The sequence below is a fragment of the Papio anubis genome, chromosome 19 (assembly GCF_008728515.1).
Source record: "Papio anubis isolate 15944 chromosome 19, Panubis1.0, whole genome shotgun sequence".
NCBI classification, from domain to species: Eukaryota; Metazoa; Chordata; class Mammalia; order Primates; family Cercopithecidae; genus Papio; species Papio anubis.
This window is the reverse complement of record NC_044994.1, coordinates 10,318,025-10,337,101: the sequence shown is the minus strand read 5'-3', so window position 1 is coordinate 10,337,101 and position 19,077 is coordinate 10,318,025. Positions and strand designations below refer to the sequence as shown.

General features: G+C 41.4%; 1 protein-coding gene and 1 pseudogene across 3 annotated transcripts in view; one reads left to right on the top strand and one right to left on the bottom strand.

Moving 5' to 3' along the window:
* LPIN2 (lipin 2) overlaps positions 1-19,077 on the bottom strand; it is a 94,576-nt gene that overhangs the window by 61,075 nt on the left and 14,424 nt on the right. The window contains exon 1 of one of the 3 annotated variants that reach the window (XM_009192471.4): positions 962-1,986. The exons of 1 other annotated variant lie outside the window; for it this stretch is intronic. In XM_009192471.4, coding sequence (XP_009190735.1) covers positions 962-1,063 — 102 coding nt within the window. In that variant the 5' untranslated portion in view covers positions 1,064-1,986. Of the gene's footprint in view, positions 1-961; positions 1,987-19,077 lie in introns of those variants that run through there. One more of the 3 variants, XM_009192470.4, reaches the window with a different exon arrangement.
* On the top strand, positions 3,030-9,740 carry LOC103879592 (annotated as a pseudogene).

The following is a 19,077-nucleotide window of genomic DNA, read 5'->3' as shown; positions in this document are numbered from 1 at the left end:
TGAAACCCCGTCTCTACTAAAAAATACAAAAAAACTAGCCGGGCGAGGTGGCTGGCGCCTGTAGTCCCAGCTACTCGGGAGGCTGAGGCAGGAGAATAGCGTAAACCCGGGAGGCGGAGCTTGCAGTGAGCTGAGATCCGGCCACTGCACTCCAGTCTGGGCGACAGAGCGAGACTCCGTCTCAAAAAAAAAAAAAAAAAAAAATCCATCCTTAATTTTAAAAAAATAATCTTGAAAATACGTGTTTACTTCTTACTATTTTTAAAGGAAAGCTTCCACAGGTAGAGTTACACTGTCCTCAAGTCAATTGATTTTGTTTCCTTAATGCAGATTTCTGGGACTTACATTAAGCTTATACAACTTGTTCTAAGTTATATCTTGTAACAAGAGAGAAAACTCTGGATTAAAAAAGTTCAGACAATTTATATTTTCCCCATGTATATCAAGCTTACAAAAATTTCTTGTTTATGATCACAGAAGAAAGCACCTGCAGCCACCCTCTATAATATATCCAAATACAACGTCAGCTTCAAGATATTAGTTTACCATTCCAATAATTATGGCTAGGCCAACAAAAACTGTAACACTTTTATATGATTTTTACTACTACACTTAAATGCAAAGAGCATGTGAAACCAAATATACTATTTTTGAAACGTAATTTTTAAAAATTCTCAGTTTAAAACAGCAACTTCATTTTTTCCCTAGGAAAAAAAGTCTTTTGTTAAATAACAACAAATAGAGACAGTAGAAAGACGGTACAGTGAATGAAGCAGGGTAGGTAGCCAAAGACTTCTGTTCAACATAGCACTTAGAAGTTAATAAAATTCACCACAACATTTTCCTAAGAAAGGACATTAATTAGCCTTTTTGTTTTGTGGGTGCCGTCCCCTCTTCTCTCAGTAGTGTCCAGATTGAGCAAGCAGGGAAGGGAAGAGGCACATTGGGAGATGTAACTCACCAGGATACCAGGAGGGGACTTGTCATGGTAAACATCTTGAGTTTTACTTAATGAGCCTTCACAAACCTCCTCATCTTCCTTATCATCTTCTAAGTAAAACATCTTGAAAATCAACTAGCATGTCTTTTTTCAGAGATGAAGGTGTATAATCAAAACAGAAAGCTGCTCTCTTGATAAACTGAGTACAAACCACTTGCAGACACAGTTATATGGCTAAAACAGAAAGGAAATGGTTCTAACAAAAAAAAAAGCAATGCATACACAAGTTTACCAATGAGATTTGCTCAAAATGCCTCAACCCCTTCTCCCCGAAGGAGATAAGCAGGGGCATGGGACAGGTTGTGCCATGTGTTTACACTGATAGGCACCAAGACCTGCCCAATCACATGATGGCCACTGCAGCTTCCATCACACAGGACAGGGATTGAGTTAATGATTCTCTAAACCAATCACATCCTCATTTTTTAGAAATTAAAACAGCTACTATACATATGGAGACTGATCTTATGTAAGCTAATCATGTAAGGGAAGTCATTTACATACATTTTCCCAGCAGCAGGGAGCTTCCCAAAGTCAGCCAGATGACATGCTTCAAAGAGCCCAACTAATGAACACTTTGACTTTGTCAGACTGGCATGACCCAAGACATTCTCACAATTCTGGGAGGCATCCTGCTCAGCACTGGATATAACAAGCAGAATTTACTTCATTTCAAGAATATGATAATGCAACACTGTAAAATTCAAACATTCCTGGTATTTCTTTGGCAGCTCTCAATAAGTCAACACATAGTAATTTCAACTGAATTTTTCTAAAAACCGAAAGCACACTTAACTCACATGGACAAACATACTAGATTTCTGAATTAAGATATACTATTTTTTTCATACCATTGTCTAGGATTGTGCTGTTCATCACAAACAGCCGTTAGCCACATGTGGCTACTGAGCACTGGCAATCAGGCCAGCACCAACTGCAGTGTGCTCCAAGTGTAATGTACACACTGGATTCCCAAGACTAAGAATGAAAAGAGAATAAAATAATCTCATAATTTCTAATATATACTACATATTTAAATGATATTTTGGATATATTGAGTTAAATAAGGTATTACATTTACTTTTACCTAGTTTTTTCTTTTTCCACTTTTTAAAATGTGATTACTAGAAAATTTGAAATTACACATGTGGCTCACATTATATTTCTATTGGACAATGCTGCTCTAAAACCCTGAGAAAATCTTGAGAACAAGGTGGGGAAAAGGACATTCAGGCAAGTTACAGGTAAGGAAGAACTGAGGACAACTGGACTGTTCATCATTCCTTTTTTTTTTTTTTGAGACAGAGTCTCGCTCTGTCGCCCAGGCTGGAGTGCAGTGGCCGGATCTCGGCTCACTGCAAGCTCCGCCTCCCGGGTTTACGCCGTTCTCCTGCCTCAGCCTCCCGAGTAGCTGGGACTACAGGCGCCCGCCACCTCGCCCGGCTAGTTTTTTGTATTTTTTAGTAGAGATGGGGTTTCACCGTGTTAGCCAGGATGGTCTCGATCTCCTGACCTTGTGATCCACCCGTCTCGGCCTCCCAAAGTGCTGGGATTACAGGCTTGAGCCACCACGCCCGGCCCATCATTCCTTTAAAGTATTTAATTCATCAACAATACACTAGCTGATCCACATCCATTTAATGATCTTCACATTAAACCTTTTTCTCTGCATCTCAACTTCACAAAAGACAAAATTTTCAAATATCTGACCAAGCAATAGGTGTTTGGTGATGTTTAATACAGTAACACACCACAAAGGTTCATATAATAAAAATGTTAAGTGGCCGAATTAAAAACCTATTTCATCAAAATTAGAAATGGCAAAACTTATCTTGCACGCAGCATGTTTTCCTGCTTGCCTTCTAGCCCAGCAGATAGTAACGTGGCCTGCAGTACACCAAAGTGCCCAGTCACTTGCAATCTAATTCAATACACATCAGGTACACAAACTCCTACTTTCAGAAAAGAATGGTTTAGGTTTTTATGGTCTAAATTTTATGCAATGAATAAAATTTAAATCTCTTCATCCATGAACTACTGCAGCTCAGGATCCTTGGCATCAGATGGTAGTGATAAAAACCGGATATTGGGGTGCTGCCGGTGGAGAAAAGTGGAAAAAGTCAGAGGTCAGCAAGAAGGGGAGGCTAGCAGGAGAAAGAGAGACTAAAGAGAAACCTAAGAAGGTGAAAAAAAGAAAAGTTAGAGGGGCAGAGGAAATAAAATGTAGAAGAGATGAGAAAACATTCAAATGGATAGCAGAAGGGGAAACCCGTGAGGAGGGTGGAAAGAAGAAAGACAAAAGCCATATCCATTTTAAATGTGAGTAAACTAAGGTCCACAAAGAGATCAGGAAATTAGCCCAATGTCACCCAATTGGTCAACAAAGGTGCCAGGACAAGAAGCCTCCCAGTTTCTGAGTCAGTGCCTTTTTGTGTTATGCCAAGCAGAGACCAAGAGAGAACATGCTGGGGATCGGCAGGAGGAGGCTGACAAAAGGCAGGAGCAAAGGCTTAGCAAGTGAGGCGTGGTGGAGATCCAGCAGGAGAGGTCAGTGGGTAGAATTCTGTTCAGCAACTCTTGCCTACAACACAACTTACACAACAAGCGGAGTGCCGAGGCCAGTCATTTGGGGTTTCCTGCTAGTGTTTGTATTGTTTCCTTGTTTTAGCTGATGACTCCCAGAATGTCCTGACCGCAAGGAACATGTACTATGGACCCATCAGAAGTGAGCTCATTTTCTAAACATCTGTGTTGCCAACAGGCACACACCTACAGTTTCCTCCTATGGCCACCTGTGGATCACCCTGACCTTAAAGGCTGGTAGCCAAAGTTCTGCTTCCAGCCCCCCATCTGTAAGGTGACATTTTTCAGTCTTGATGGATAAATGTTAAAATCACAACCAAGATTTTCAAAGGAAAATGTTACTGTATTGTCAAACTTTTTCTCTACAGGCTAAAATAAAAATAAATGAATACTTAGAAAAGCTACTTTTTACTTTTGCATAATATCTTCAATGATCTTTTTTTTAAAAGTGTATAGAATTTGGAAGTCTTTTTCCCAAGACTTAACTCTTTAAAAAAAAAGTCTAACTTAGGGAAACAAAGCTAAAATGCTAGTTAGGAAAAACAGAATCTTGTTCAGATTCCACAACTTACAACGATGCTAAATATACACCTTCTTTGTTTTTGTTTTTTCTACTACTAATCCCATAAGTATTGGTATACAGGGCTTTTTTTAGAGGATGTAACGATTTATTTAAAACTTTCTAGCTAGAATTTGCTTATCTGAAGCTGTACTAAGCTGGTTCAACAGAAATACCTTTACACCACAAGTATGTTATTTTACCATAAAACATGAAAATAACCGTACTCCCCCCAGTGGCCACACTGTGGTAACACAACACCTTGCTCCTGGATTACCAATGAAGATGTGACAAAACTAAGTTTTGATTATTTAAAAATCATGAAAAGATTTTATAACCTCAATGACAAAGAATTTCATAACACCCACCAGAATTCTTCTATAGTGAAGAACTTAGGTGCATTTCTGCATTTTCAAGGCCCCTCATGACAAAGGGAACATGTAAAAGACCATGGCTCACCTGAAACAAATGTTTTCATTTAGAGCCAAATGGCTCTCACCATCTACACTAAAGCACATGAAGTGTTTCTTCTCCTAAATGGAATCACTTATAATTCACTGTTTATGAAAACAACCCCAAAGGGACTGACTTTTTATTCAAAACCAAGATAAAAGTCCTCTTGCTACCATTCTTGGGTTTCTCAAACATTTGTAGTTTAACTGCTCATTGGGCAATGGTTATATAGTGTACTCAAGTTCCAGTGTTTCATAATATCCTCATACAATCTCAAAATTCTAAACAAGACAGCTAGTGGCTGGCAATTTCACTGACCTGCGAGGGAATAATCAAATGCAAACAGATCGTCCTCCAGGAACAGAAGAGGAAAAACAAGGGAGGGTCTCCTGAGGTCAGAGGCCCAGCTTAAAGTGACTCTCGCAAAGATAAACTTCTTTGAAGACTTGTCATTTATCTTTAAAATTCACACATTTCGTAGTCTATTCTGATAAGTCTATTTTTTTAATGAGGAAAAAAAAAAAAAAAAGACTAACTGGCCAAAGCTTTCTTCTACCAAGTTCAAAGCTTAATGCAACACGTTTACTGTAAGAATCAGAATATGTTCGGTGTACACATCGCAGTTTAAGGAGCTTAGGACCAAACAAACTCTGTGGTCTAACCCTTCCAACACAAATGTTCGAGGTCAAGCTTTTACCCACTATTTGGAGACGAGAGAGACAATACCGAGAGTTGCCCGGCTGTAGCAGTCAAGTGTATCTGAACATTAAGAGAGTAAAGCTAAACAGCCTAATTATGGATCAGAAGAATTATGGCCTGACTTGTGTCACAACTTTTGGACAACGTTTTCAACAAATTGAAGTCAAAAGAAATGGAAAACCCTCTGTTCTGCTCAGGCAGGAGTCCTGAGACCTCAGTTGCTTGACAGGGGTGGAGGTCGGGGGTGAAGAGGGGGCCTGTTAATTGCATAATGGTTTCTGTTTAAATGTGTCTTTTTCTTCTCCCATTTCACCTCTGAACAGCAGTCTGCACAGTGATGACACCGTTAAGTATACGATTTTCTGTACTAGGGTTATATTACCCCCATTTCATTCAAACTCAAAAAATCCTGTTGAAATGCAAGTCTTACTATCGTCAAATTTTAAAACACTAAATAATTTTCAAAGTGTAGTGCTTTAATCTTCTCAGAAACAAATTACTTGTTATAGACTCAATAATAGGGGTGGCCCAGTGCATCACAACAGTGAGGCCAAGTGAAGGTACTGGAAGAAGTCAGTGCTGGGTTCCTATACTCCAGATCAATAAGTGAGACAGTTTAAAGCTTGCCCCCCAAAAAGAGCAACAAATAACAAATGAAGGTGAGCAAGAGTTGATTACATCATTAAGACAATCCAAAGAAAATATAAGTGAAAATTATCACAAAATGTATCGGCACCATGTAGGAACCCCTCATCCTCTCATTCCTTTACTTGTTTTTTTCATGTGGACATTTCAGGTCCATCTCTGACTCCAATTTTCTCTTCTACAGCTGGTTCCCCACAACAGTTCTAACTCAAGATTTTCTCAACCACGTGAAAAACTGGTGAAGGTTATTTAAATTATTCTGTTGCTGTGATCTCTTTCAAACAATTACTTAAAATTATTTAATTTAAAAGATACTTGTAATTAGCTGGTACTCTTCTTTCTGCCACCTTCTTCCATCTATAGAAATGAACGGCTGCTGTAATGTTAAGTACTGTACTTAGAAACCAGGTGGGTGGATCGCTTGAGCTCAGGAGTTCAAGACCAGCGTGGCCAACATGGTGAAACCCCATTTCTACTAAAAATACAAGAATGAGCTGGGTGTGGTGGCTCATGCCTGTAATCCCAGCTACTCGGGAGGCTGAGGCAGGAGAATCGCTTGAACCCTGGAAGCGGAGGTTGCAGTGAGCCGAGATCACACCTGGGCAACAGAGCGAGACTGTCTGTTCTGCAGCCTGGGCAACAGAGCGAGACTGTCAAAAAAAAAAAAAAGAATAATCACGAGTGCTGCCAGCAGGCCAGATGGGTAACAGTATAAATTACTGATCTGTAACCTTCAATGGAAGGTTCCCATTGAATCTGGCAACCCTCATTTGTTTCTGTGGTCAGTTCTCTCTCCCAATTTCTGGTTCTTTTTCAAACTTCCATGCTCCTCAACCTGACTCTATTCTGTCACTCTATTTCCCCATCAGAACGTACAACATTCCATATTCTTGAATGCAGACTCATTTGTGCTCTTCAGGAGAAACAGCAAAAATGACTAATATACTTTGCTATGAGAATAAAGAATTTAGTTTCACAATGTTTAGAAATTCTAATGCTATATTTAAGTCTGTTATGAAGAATTTTATTTAACTGGTGAAATTTAAATTAAAATGAAAAGTAACTGAATTCTCAGATTACACTTAGTGAATCTGCCTACTTCAATCCAAAGCTCGACTAAGATGTGTAAGAAAAAAACTGAAACACTGATACTCAGTTGTATACATAAGTTATATTCTACACATACAGATGAATCCAATTCCAGATGGTGGCAGTAACTGCATTCTCCAGTGAGGGTAAAGCTTCAATGCACTAAGTAGTAAAAGGGGAAAAGTTAGTCAGCTTTGCTAGTCTTTCAAGTTAAATGCTGGTAATGTCTAAGATTTAACCTTGTAACGTCAAGACCCAGGATTCAAAAAGCAAAGAGGCATCTGAAAGTTGCAACAACATTAGAAGAAATGCACCCTCTTCTAAGGATAAAGCACCACTGAAACAGAACAAGTGTGACATTTCATTTTATTTTTCTTCCAGACTCAGCATACTTTACACAAAAAGGTTCTCCCAGGAACAGGGCATTTAGTTTGTGTAAAAATCTTTAGCCTTTGCAACGAATTAATTGTATTCAATTTTAAAAAGTATACTTCAAGTACAACATAGGTATTTATATTGAAATCATAGAAGAAAACACAATCGGGGCAGCCAAGCACTATTTATTTAGTATTTACTCTAAGCCACATCCTGGAATTAATCCTTTGCATATATTATCTCTGATCTACACAATTTTCATGAAAGACAGATTTGCTTTATCTCTATATTTTACAGATGAAGAAATGGAGGTTTAGAGAGAGGTTATTTAAATATCCAAGGACAAACCAGCTAGAACTCAAGATGTCTTCCACAGTACCTTCTTAGACTCATTATTTAAGCTGAAATTCAGATTTACTATGCTAAGTATTTTTAAAATCTCAAACATTATGCAATGCATCTAAAAGAAAAAAATGCCTAGGAATAAATTTAACCAAGGAGGTGAAAGCTTGTACAACTAAAATTGAAAAATCACTGACAAAAAAATTAAAAGATAACCTCAGTAATAGAAAGACATCCGTGTTCATGAATAGGAAGACTCAATATCGTTAAGATGCCAATATTACCTAAAGCGATCTTCTAATTCAAGGGAATCTCTATCAGAATTCCCAAAGCCTCAAATTCATATGGAGTTACAAGGGGCCCTGACTAGCCAAAATAATATTAAAAAGAGTGAAGTTGGAAGACTTCCATTTCTTGATTTCAAAACTATTATAAAGTTACAGTAATCAGGCTGGGTGCAGTAGCTCACACCTATAATCCCAGCACTTTGGGAGGCCAAGGTGCACAGATGACTTGAGGTCAGGAGTTTGAGACCAGCTTGGCCAACACGGTGAAACCCTATCTCTACAAAAAACACAAAAATTAGCCAGGTGTGGTGGCAGGCTCCTGTGGTCCCAGCCACTCGGGAGGCTGAGGCAGGAGAATCACCTGAACCCAGGAGGCGGAGGCTGCAGTGAGCCGAGATTGCACCACTGTACTCCAGCCTGGGTGACAGAGTAAGACTCTGTCTCAAAAAAAAAAAAAAAAAAAAAGTTACCGTAATCAAAACAGTGTGGTACTGACATAAAACAGACATATAGACCAACTGAATAGACTTGAGAGTCCAGAAATAAACCCAAACATTTATGACCAATTGAGATTTGACAAGAGTGCCAAATCCACTGCATGGTAGAAAGAATAGTCTCCTCAACAGATGGTGCTGAGACAACTAAGTTTCTATATGCAAAAGAATGAATCGGAACCCTACTTTACACTGTATTAAAATATTAACTCAAAATGGACCAGTGACCTAAAACCATAAAACTCTTAGAAGAAAACACAGATCTTGGATTTGGCAAAGGATTCTCAGATGTAACACCAAAAGCATGAGTAACAAAAAAAAAAAAAAAAAAAAGTAGATAAACTGAATCTCACTCAAATTACTTTTTCTGTATCAAAGGACATTATCAAGAAAAAGACATCAGACAGAATGTAAAATATTTGCAAATCGGGGAGTTTAACTCCAGAATACATTTAAAAATTTGTACAACAAAAGACAAACGATTCAATTAAAATATGGACAAAGGATCTAGATAAACCCCTCTTCAAAGAAGACAGACAAAATGGCAAATAAATACATGAGAAGATGCTCAACATCATTAACCATCAGAGAAAGGCAAATCAAAACCACAATGAGATACCAATTCATACCCACTATGATGGCTACTGTTTCTGTAAAAAGGGAACAGAGTGGCCAATGACTGTGACTGCTGCAATACATGCCTCACCCACGACTCTCCATTTATGAGAAAGACATACTGCAGTGGTAGGAAACAGAGAGAGAATGTGCAAGATTACTATTAGAAATGGATGGAAGAACAGGCTCAGAGCCTGACTGACAAAACAAGGGTTGCATTTCAACAAGGAAAGATATTTCCTACTTCAATCTCTGTTGCTCCGCCGGCAGGAACAATGATACCACCTCCCTCCAGTCTTCTGGGTCCTCCTCACCCTGGTATGATGCCAGCAGCCCATATGGGGCCCCCTCCTAGGATGATGCCAGTGGGACCTGCTCCTGGAATGAGGCTGCCCATGGGAAGCCACATGCCAATGATGCCTGGGCCCCCAATGATGAGACCTCTTGCTTGTCCCATGATGGTGCCCACTTGGCCCAGAATGACTCGAGCAGACAGAAAGGATAGAGGGGAGGCCTCCCCATATCAGTTTTATATTACTTGTTCTACTTCACCAGGAGATTACAATGCTGTGACTCTGGGTGTTTTCTTCACAGGCTGATACAGAAAAGGTGCTCCCCCTTCCTATTAAAGAGACAATAGTTTTGGAGTAGAGAAGTGGGACAAAAAAAGTGCAGTTTTTATTTATATTGTGAAATATGAAAATAAAATTGTCAATGTTTTTTAAAAAGAGAAAATATATGTTAGAAAGAAAACTGGAGACACTGAAACACTTGCGCACTGTTGGTGAGAATGTAAAATGGTGTAACCACTGTAGAAAACAAGTTTGGTGGTTTCTCAAAAGCTAAATATGGAATTACGAGGCTAGGCACAGGGGCTCACACTGTGGGGGACTAAGGTGGGAGGATCATGTGAGCCCAGGAGTTAGAGACCAGCCTCAGCAACATAGTGAGACTCTGTTTCTACAAAAAATAAACAAAATAAGCCAGGCGTGGTGGTGTGCACGTATAATCGCAGCTCCTGAGAAGGCTAAGGTGGGAGGACTGCTTGAGCCCAAGAGGTCGAGGCTGCAATGAGCCAAGACCATGTCACTACACTCCAGCCTGGGCGCCAGAGTGAGACCTGTCTCAAAAAATAATAAGGCCGGGCACAGTGGCTCACGCCTATAATCCTAGCACTTTGGGAGGCTGAGGTGGGTGGATCATGAGGTCAGGAGTTCAAGATCAGCCTGGCCAAGATGGTAAAACCCCATCTCTACTGAAAATACAAAAATTAGCTGGGCGTGGTGACAGGCGCCTGTAATCCCAGCTACTCAGGAGGTTGAGGTAGAGAACTGCCAAACGCCGGAGATGGAGGTTGCAGTGAGTTGAGACAGTGCCACTGCACTCTAGCCTGGGTGACAGAGTGAGACTCCATCTCAAAAAAAAAAAAAAAGTATAATAATAAAATAAAAAATAAATATAGAATTGCCATATAATCCAGCAATTTCACTCCCAGGTATATACACAAAAGAACTGAAAACAGACATTTGTATACCAGTGTTCATGGCAGCATTATTCGCAACAGCCAAAATGTGGAAACAACACAACTGTCCATTAACAGATGAATGGAGAAACAAAATGTGTTATATCCATGCAATGGAATATTACTCAGTCATGAAAATAAGGGAAGTTCTGATACATGCCACAACATGGATGAACCCTGAAAACATGCTAAAAGAAATAAGTCTGATACAAATATCATATGATTCCAATTATGTGAAATATCTAGAATAGGCAAATTCATAAATAAAAGGTAGATTAGAGGTTACCAGGGACTGGAGGAAATGGAGAGTTATTGCTTAATGGTTACAGAGTTTGGGGTCATGAAAAATTTTGGAAATAGCAGTGATGGTTGTACAACATACTAAATGTAGTTAATACCACGAAATCATACATTCAAAAATGGTTGAATCTTACTACAATTAGAAAATTATGCAATGGGGCCAGGCGTGGTGGCTCACAACTGTAATCCCAAAACTTTGGGAAGCCAAGGTGGGAGGATCACTTGAGTTCCAGGAGTTCAAGATCAGCCTGGGCAACACAGTAGTGAGATCTCATCTCTATAAAAAAATTTTAGGTCGGGCACGGTGGCTCATGCCAGTAATCCCAGCACTTTGGGAGGCCGAAGAGGGCGGATCATGAGGTCAGGAGATCAAGACTGACCTGGCTAACACACTGAAATCCCGTCTCTACTAAAAATACAAAAAAAAAATTAGCTAGGCATGGTGGCGGGCACCTGTAGTCCCAGGTACTTGGAAGGCTGAGGCAGGAGAACAGCGTGAACCCAGGAGGCGGAGCTTGCAGTGAGCTGAGATAGTGACACTGCACTCCAGCCTGGGCGACAGAGCAAACCTCTGTCTCAAAAAAAAAAAAAAAAAATTTTAACTATTATTAGCCAGGTGCGGTGGTGGGCATCTGTAGTACTCAGAGGCTGAGGAGGGAGGATGGCTTGGGCTCAGGAGGTTGAGCGTGCAGTGAGCCATGTTTACACCACTGCACTCCAGCCTGGGAAAGTCAGCGAGGCCCTGATGGAGGAAGAAAATAAAGAAGAAAAGGAAGAAAGAAGAAGGAAGAAGGAAAAAAGGTAGAAGAAGAAAAATAGGAATAAAATTATGCAATAAAACTCTAATTGAAAAGTAAAGCAATGTCAATACAGTCCACAGTTTAAAATAAGAATATATTCATTTTTGGCTATAAATATCATCTTCTATTCCTATACTGTTACAAACTTCCTAGGTTATTCAAACAACTCATTGAAGATCATTAGCCCTCAATTTCCTCACTCAAAAAGTGAATTTCTAGACAATTTCTATGTATCCTTCTAGGTAAAACAATCTGACATTTCGAACACCATGGCTTTCTGAGCGTTCAACTCTACTAAGTACAAAGCAAAGTATTTCCCACAACTTTGTTTTTACCATGAGCTTGGTGATTCCACAGTAGTAATTTCAACAAAAAATTACATGTAACTTTCATTTTATGTATACCTACACACAACAGAGAGCTTCTTCCTTCTGTCAAAAATTACATTGGACCACAACAAATTCACTTCTGATCTCAACGCAAATTCCTAATTTCAGCTTCTAAACATCTAGAAGTAACCCTAGAGAATATATAGCCCGTGAGTAGTTTGTGCCACCCTCATTTCTGAGAACCCAACTAAGCTTTGCAATATACCCTCTTTACAGAAAACATGCAAACCAGCAGCATACATGCATACCCATACAACCATACACAGATCTGTGCTCAGAGGATCCGATGGAACCCCACTATGGTTAGTCTTCAGACTGCAAGTAAAGAACCCCTGGTTCTAAACCACACTGCTATTTGAAAGATGAGAGCATATACATATTGAACAAGTCAATCACCTCGAAGTCAAAGTAGTTAAAACATGCTCAATCTAGCCTTACATTACACAGTAACAGCCCTTAAAATGAAGTAGTGCAGACTGTACATAAATGTACGCCTATCATTCAAGAACTTCCCCCGTGACTATAATGTCTCAGGTACCAATACTGCCTTTAGTCCTAGGTCCTGCACTTTAGAAGGCTCTGTGTATCACGAACCCAAAATACGAAGGCAGTAAGCATTTTTCTGATTCATTTCAGATCTCTAGGAAAGTTTTTTGAAGACAATTTAGATAAGGGAACAGGTGGTTATCACAAGCCAAGCTGCTCCAGACCTGTGCCCTGCAAGTCAGTGTAGATCTGCGCAGCAGACCTACGCTCAGGCTCCCCAGGGCAGCTGGCAAAGGACAAGGCTTCTGCAGGGTCACTGGTGGCCATGGAGGCCAGGCCATGGGGGTGGTGACTGGATTTATACCTGTAAAAAAATTTTTTTAATGATATATCATAGTTGGGGAGGACATGTAATAATATTTTATACATGTATACAATGTGTAATGCTCAAATCAGGGTAAACGGGCTATCCATCCCCTCGAACAATTATCTTTTCTTTGGATTTACGGCTTTTAATAGTTTAGATACAGGTTTTCTCAGCATACTGACATTTTTGGTCAGATAATTCTTTGCTTGGGAGGTGAGGAGTGTAGCATCCCTGGCCTCCAACCACCAGATGCCAGTAGCACCCTCCCCAGTTATGACAGCCAAAAACAGGTCTCTGGTTATTTCTGAATGTCCCCGGGGGTGGGGTGGAGTGGGGGGCAAAACTGTCCGCAGCTGAGAACCACTGGTTTAAACAGATGATATGTGGCCCTGTATTGATAAGCCTGTTCTGACTGGGTCCCCACAAACATGTTAGGGGTGGGCCGGCAAGCACGTGACTTGGCTGAATTTAGACGGAGAGTTTTACACCAAAGCTCTCCCACTTGCCACGGACCTCCAGGATGGAACCTTCCTCCGTTTCAGCTGGACCTAAGCTTCAGAGGCCCCCTTCATATAGCAGGGTTAAGAGCACCTGTCAGGTAGGACTGCTGTGAGGATCCCATGAGGTGGTGCCTGGAAACTACTAGCTGCTTTACAAATGCTAGTTTTCTTTCTTCTTTTCATTAAAAAAGAACAATGAACTGAAGAGTTCCAAGACATATGCCACAGTAAGTGCTTTAGCAGCTGACTGTTAGGATAGGATTCCAGCCATCACGGAGCTATTTAATAATGAGGGACCCTGGAAAGGAAAACAAATGACTTTCTAAATCTAAATGCTTCAATCATCAGCTCTGTGCATCTGTTTTAACTTCCCAAACCATTTCCCTATTCCTTAAGACTCATCCAACTGCACCCCACTCTTCAGCCTATTTGTCCCCAGTGTTTTCTCTTCTTCCAAGTTTTGGTGTAGAACTGTCTAGTCACATCTACACTCTAGCATGAATATTGTCTTTTAAATCAATCACCTCTGAAGGCTACAATAAATTAATTCCACTGATATACCACTGTGTAACATGACATGAGGGCTCTTCTTTCTTCCTGAAAGAACTATCTTTAAATTTAATTTAGGTGCTACACAGGATAAAAATGAGTATCAATACCACATAGTCACACGACTCTTATACTCCAAAAGTAAATATAATTCATCTGACGTGAATGGTTCATCAGATGTTGCTTTGAATGGCTTCTAGCTATTTCCAAAAACCTAATCTACCTTGAAGGGTAAAGATTTTCCACCACTGGGAATAAAAGGTTACATTGTGAGACTCTGAAAGCAATTTAAAAAGGAACTTTGGGAGGCCGAGACGGGTGGATCACGAGGTCAGGAGATCGAGACCATCCTGGCTAACACGGTGAAACCCCATCTCTACTAAAAAATACAAAAAACTAGCCAGGCGTGGTGGCGGGCGCCTATAGTCCCAGCTACTCGGGAAGCTGAGGCAGGAGAACGGCGTGAACCCGGGAGGCGGAGCTTGCAGTGAGCTGACATCCGGCCACTGCACTCCAGCCTGGACAACAGAGCGAGACTCCGTCTCAAAAAAAAAAAGGAAGGGGTGTTTCAAAATGTTTTCCAGAACGACAGCATAGATAAAATGTGTATGTTGCCCCTAAAGTGCAAAGCACATTTCATTGTGCAAGTTTTTAGTCATGTTCCTTCACAGTCACATTGTTTAAGCAGGCTACCAAGTTTCCTTACTATACGTGTATAATGGAGGGCAAAACTGAAGAATCAGAGGTAATTAGCTCTATGGGCAAACTTTAGACTTACTAATAAAATGTTACGGCCGGGCGCAGTGGCTCACGCCTGTAATCCCAGCACTTTGGGAGGCCGAGGCAGGTGGATCGTGAGGTCAGGAGATCGAGACCATCCTGGCCAACATGGTGAAACTCCGTCTCTACTAAAAATACAAAAAATTAGCTGAGTGTGGTGGTGCATGCCTATAATCCCAGCTACTCGGGAGGCTGAGGCAGGAGAATAGCTTGAACCCAGGAGTTGGAGGTTGTAGTGAGCCAAGATCGCGCCACTGCAGTCCAGCCTGGCAACAGTGCGAAACTCCGTCCCAAAAATAAAAGTGTTACATTGGTTATTTTATAATATCCATCAATTACATCATCCAACATCTCCATTTCAACAGGCATGGTGATGCTGCAGAAAAGATATGATTACATGCTTACCTCCCAGGATAATTTTTTTTTTGGGTGGGACAGAGGCTAGCTCTGTCGCCCAGGCTGGAGTGCAGTGGCGCCATCTCAGCTCACTGCAAGCTGCAGCTCCAGGGTTCACGTCATTCTCCTGCCTCAGTCTCCCGAGTAGCTGGGACTACAGGCGCCCGCCATCACACCCGGCTAATTTTTTGTATTTTTACTAGAGACAGGGTTTCACTGTGTTAGCCAGGATGGTCTCGATCTCCTGACCTCATGATCCACCTGCCTCAGCCTTCCAAAGTGCTGGGATTACAGGCGTGAGCCACCATGCCCGACCAGTACCTTTATCTATCTATTGAATATCATATATATCCCAGAACAACAGAACCACATCCCACCCTCTCCAAACAAAGCATCATTTGGTTCTACAAAGGCCTTGACAATGGCACCAAGTTTGCTGTACTTGCTAATGGTAAACTTCTGCGGAAGAGGTGCCAGTGTCAACATATCATAAACACGTACATTTCATTTTTGGAGGCTTATATTTTTCTTTTTCTTTCTTTTTTTTCTTTTTTTGAGATGGGGTCTCACTCCTTCACCCAGGCTGGAGTACAGTGGCATGATCTCGGCTCACTGCAACCTCCACCTCCCAGATTCAAGCAATTCTCCTGCCTCAGCCTCCCGAGTAGCTGGGATTACAGGTGCCCACCACCACGCCCAGCTAATTTTTGTATTTTTAGTAGAAACAGGGTTTCGCCATGTTGGCTAGGCTGGTCTCGAACTCCTGACCTCAGGTGATCCTCCAGCCTTGGCATCCCAAAGTACTGGGATTACAGGCTTGAGCCACTGTACCCGGTCTCATTTTGGTTTTTTGTTTTTTTTTTGTTTTTTTTTTAGTAGAGATGGGGTTTTACTCCGTTGGCCAGGCTGGTCTTGAACTCCTGACCTCATGAGATCTGCCCACCTCAGCTTCCCAAAGTGCTGGGATTACAAGCATGAGCCACCGCACCCGGCAGTGCTAACCATTTCTAAACATAACCAATTCAAAGGAACATGAATGAAGTCAAAGCTATAGCAGTCACTTTCAAGACATCATCAGAATACCAGGCCACTATGCCCGTAACTCTGCAGTGTGCCACAATGAAACCAAGACTGCCACAATACTGATCAAAAGGTGACTTCTGCTGCATAAACAATTCACCAACCTTACATATGGCATCCATCACTGTTGAATGGCTCCTGCAGGGGGAAAGCAGGCTTTTCCATAATGACTAGAAGTCTGTTACTGTAAGTCTGCTAGATCGGTAAGCATGAATTCACAACTTCTCTACTCTTTCCTTTGGAAGTGCCAGAAGTGTCTCCTTGTCTCAGTTAAACAGAACATGGTGACCGTGAGGGAGAGTTCCCAGTGCCAGGCAGCTCCAGGCACCCTGTGCCTGTGTGTCTGCAGAGGAGTCTTTCCCAATGTCAATCAAAACACAGTTCAAGTTTCATGCCCTGCTTTATTAAATTCTGCATGGTGTCCACTGGGACCACATCAGAATCTTCAGAAATGTAAGGAGGGGGACCTCCCTTTCCTGGCTCTGGGAGGACACTTGGGTGGATAAAGGGAAAGGCTGTGGCCGTACCAATGGCACTGCTGCAATCAATGCCACCAATCACTCAGATTTAGGCTATTTTTAAGTAGTTTTGCAAAACAAATGCCAAGTAAGGCTGCAGCAGTGTGTTATGACAAGCTGACTTGCATACTAAGCTACTTCAACAAGAGAGAAGGACTTCCAAGAGCAACAGCAAGTCGGCGAAACAGCACTTGAAAGTCCGAAAACAAAGCCTGTTTCACTCACTGATCTGTTCAACAGCAGTGTCTATTCTATTCTGAGAGCTGGGGATCAAGCAGTGAACTTGGGTGACAAGGTACCTGTCCTTGTAGTGCTTATATTCTAATGCAGGGAGAGAGACAACAAAACATATGTTAGGCTGGGACAACTATCATAAAGGAAATAAAAGAGGGTGCTGCTGCCTGAGGAGAGGGAGGAAGAGCAGCAAGAGACACTTTAAGTAAAGAAAAGGGCTGTAGAGCCCAGAACAGGAAAGTACATGACATATATATATATATATATTTTAAAGCAACAAAGCTCCAAGAAGGCTCATATCTGAAAAAAGAAATCAGAGTATAACACGGAGGGACAGAGCATGAGAAACTGGCTAACATGCTCACCTAACTATGCCAGGATATAGATAGGATTTACTTTCTCGTAAGACACTGCTGCTGTTCCTTCTTTAGTCATTTTGCCAACCTTCAAATGACTTTAGAAACAAAGCAAGAGTGAAAATGAGACAACTGAGATACTGTCATTAAACATTCAGGAACATGCAGAAAATTTTAGCAGTCACAAGTCTGAACAAAAATCTCCAGTTGTAATCTAAAAATTATTTCCTAAGAGTTTCTTTCTGATCATGAGTGAAGACAGGTATAACTAAAAGTATCTTTAAAAATACTGCTATAACTAGACATCCTGTCAGAGGATGCCACATGTGTTACCGCCACTCTCAAATCCCACTGTTTGGGTTGAACTATATCCTCCAAAACAGAAAGGCTGAAGTCCTAACCTCTAGTAGCTCAGAATGTGACCTCATTTAGAAAAGGGATCTTTACAGAGGTATTCAAGTTAAAACGAGGTCATTAGGGCTGGCCTGAAATCAGTCGTTGATATCCCTCATAAAAGGAGGCCTTGAGTGGCTCCGCATGGGAGGCGAGGCAGAGGATCAAAGGAGTCAGAAGCAGGAGGTCATCTTCTTTGGCAGTGAGGCAATCTCTAAAATAAGCAGGTGGTGAGTGTGACTTCCTGTCCTGGCAGGAGATGAAAGTGGAGGAGAAATAAATGAAACAGTGAGTAACAGTAATGACAGCGAGATGCCACTACACTCCAACCTAGAGAGAACAGAGTGAGTTCATCGTTAAAAAACAGAAGTCTGGACAAAGTGAACATGCATACAGGAAGAACGCCATGTGAATATAAAGGCAGAGATTGAGGTGATGCACCTACAAGCCAAGGAACGCCAAAGGCTGCCAGCGACCCACCAGCAGCTAGGAGAGGATGCTAATAAAAATAAGCATCCAAGAATGAGAAAGCGTTCTTGGAAATTAAAACACAATTGTAAAATTGAGACATTCTATAGAAGGGTTGGAAAATAAATACCAGCCTGGGAAACACAGCAAGACCCTGTCTCTACAAAAATTAAAAAAAGGCAAGGCACGGTGGGTCTCACCTGTAATCCCAGCACTTCAGAAGGCTGAGGTGGGAGGACTGCTTAAGGCTGGAAGTTCAAGACCAACTTGGGCAACATTAGTGAGACCCTATCTCTGTTTTGTTTTGTTTTTTTTTTTTATTTTAAAAAGAAGAAGAGCTGGGCGCGGTGGCTCACGCCTGGAATCCCAGCACTATGGGAGGCCAAGTCAAGTGGATCACCTGAGGTCGGGAGTTCGAGACCAGCCTGACCAACATGGAGAAATCCCGTCTCTATCAAAAATACAAAAAAATTAGCCGGACATGGTGGCACATACTTGTAATCTCAGCTACTCGGGAGGCTGAGGCAGGAGAATCGCTTGAACCCACGAGGTGGAGGTTGTAGTGAGCCAAGATTGTGCCATTGCACTACAGCCTGGGCAACAAGAGCAAAACTCAGTCTCAAAAAAATAAAAAAGAAGAGGAGGAGGAGGAGGAGGAGCAGGAAGAGGAGGAAGAGGAGAAGGAGGAAGGGGGCAGGAGGGAGAAGAGGGGCAGGAGGAGCAGGAGGGGGAGGAGGAGAAAATGTAGAAAGCAAATCTCCCAGTAAATCCAACAAGGATAAAAGAATGGGCAAAAGG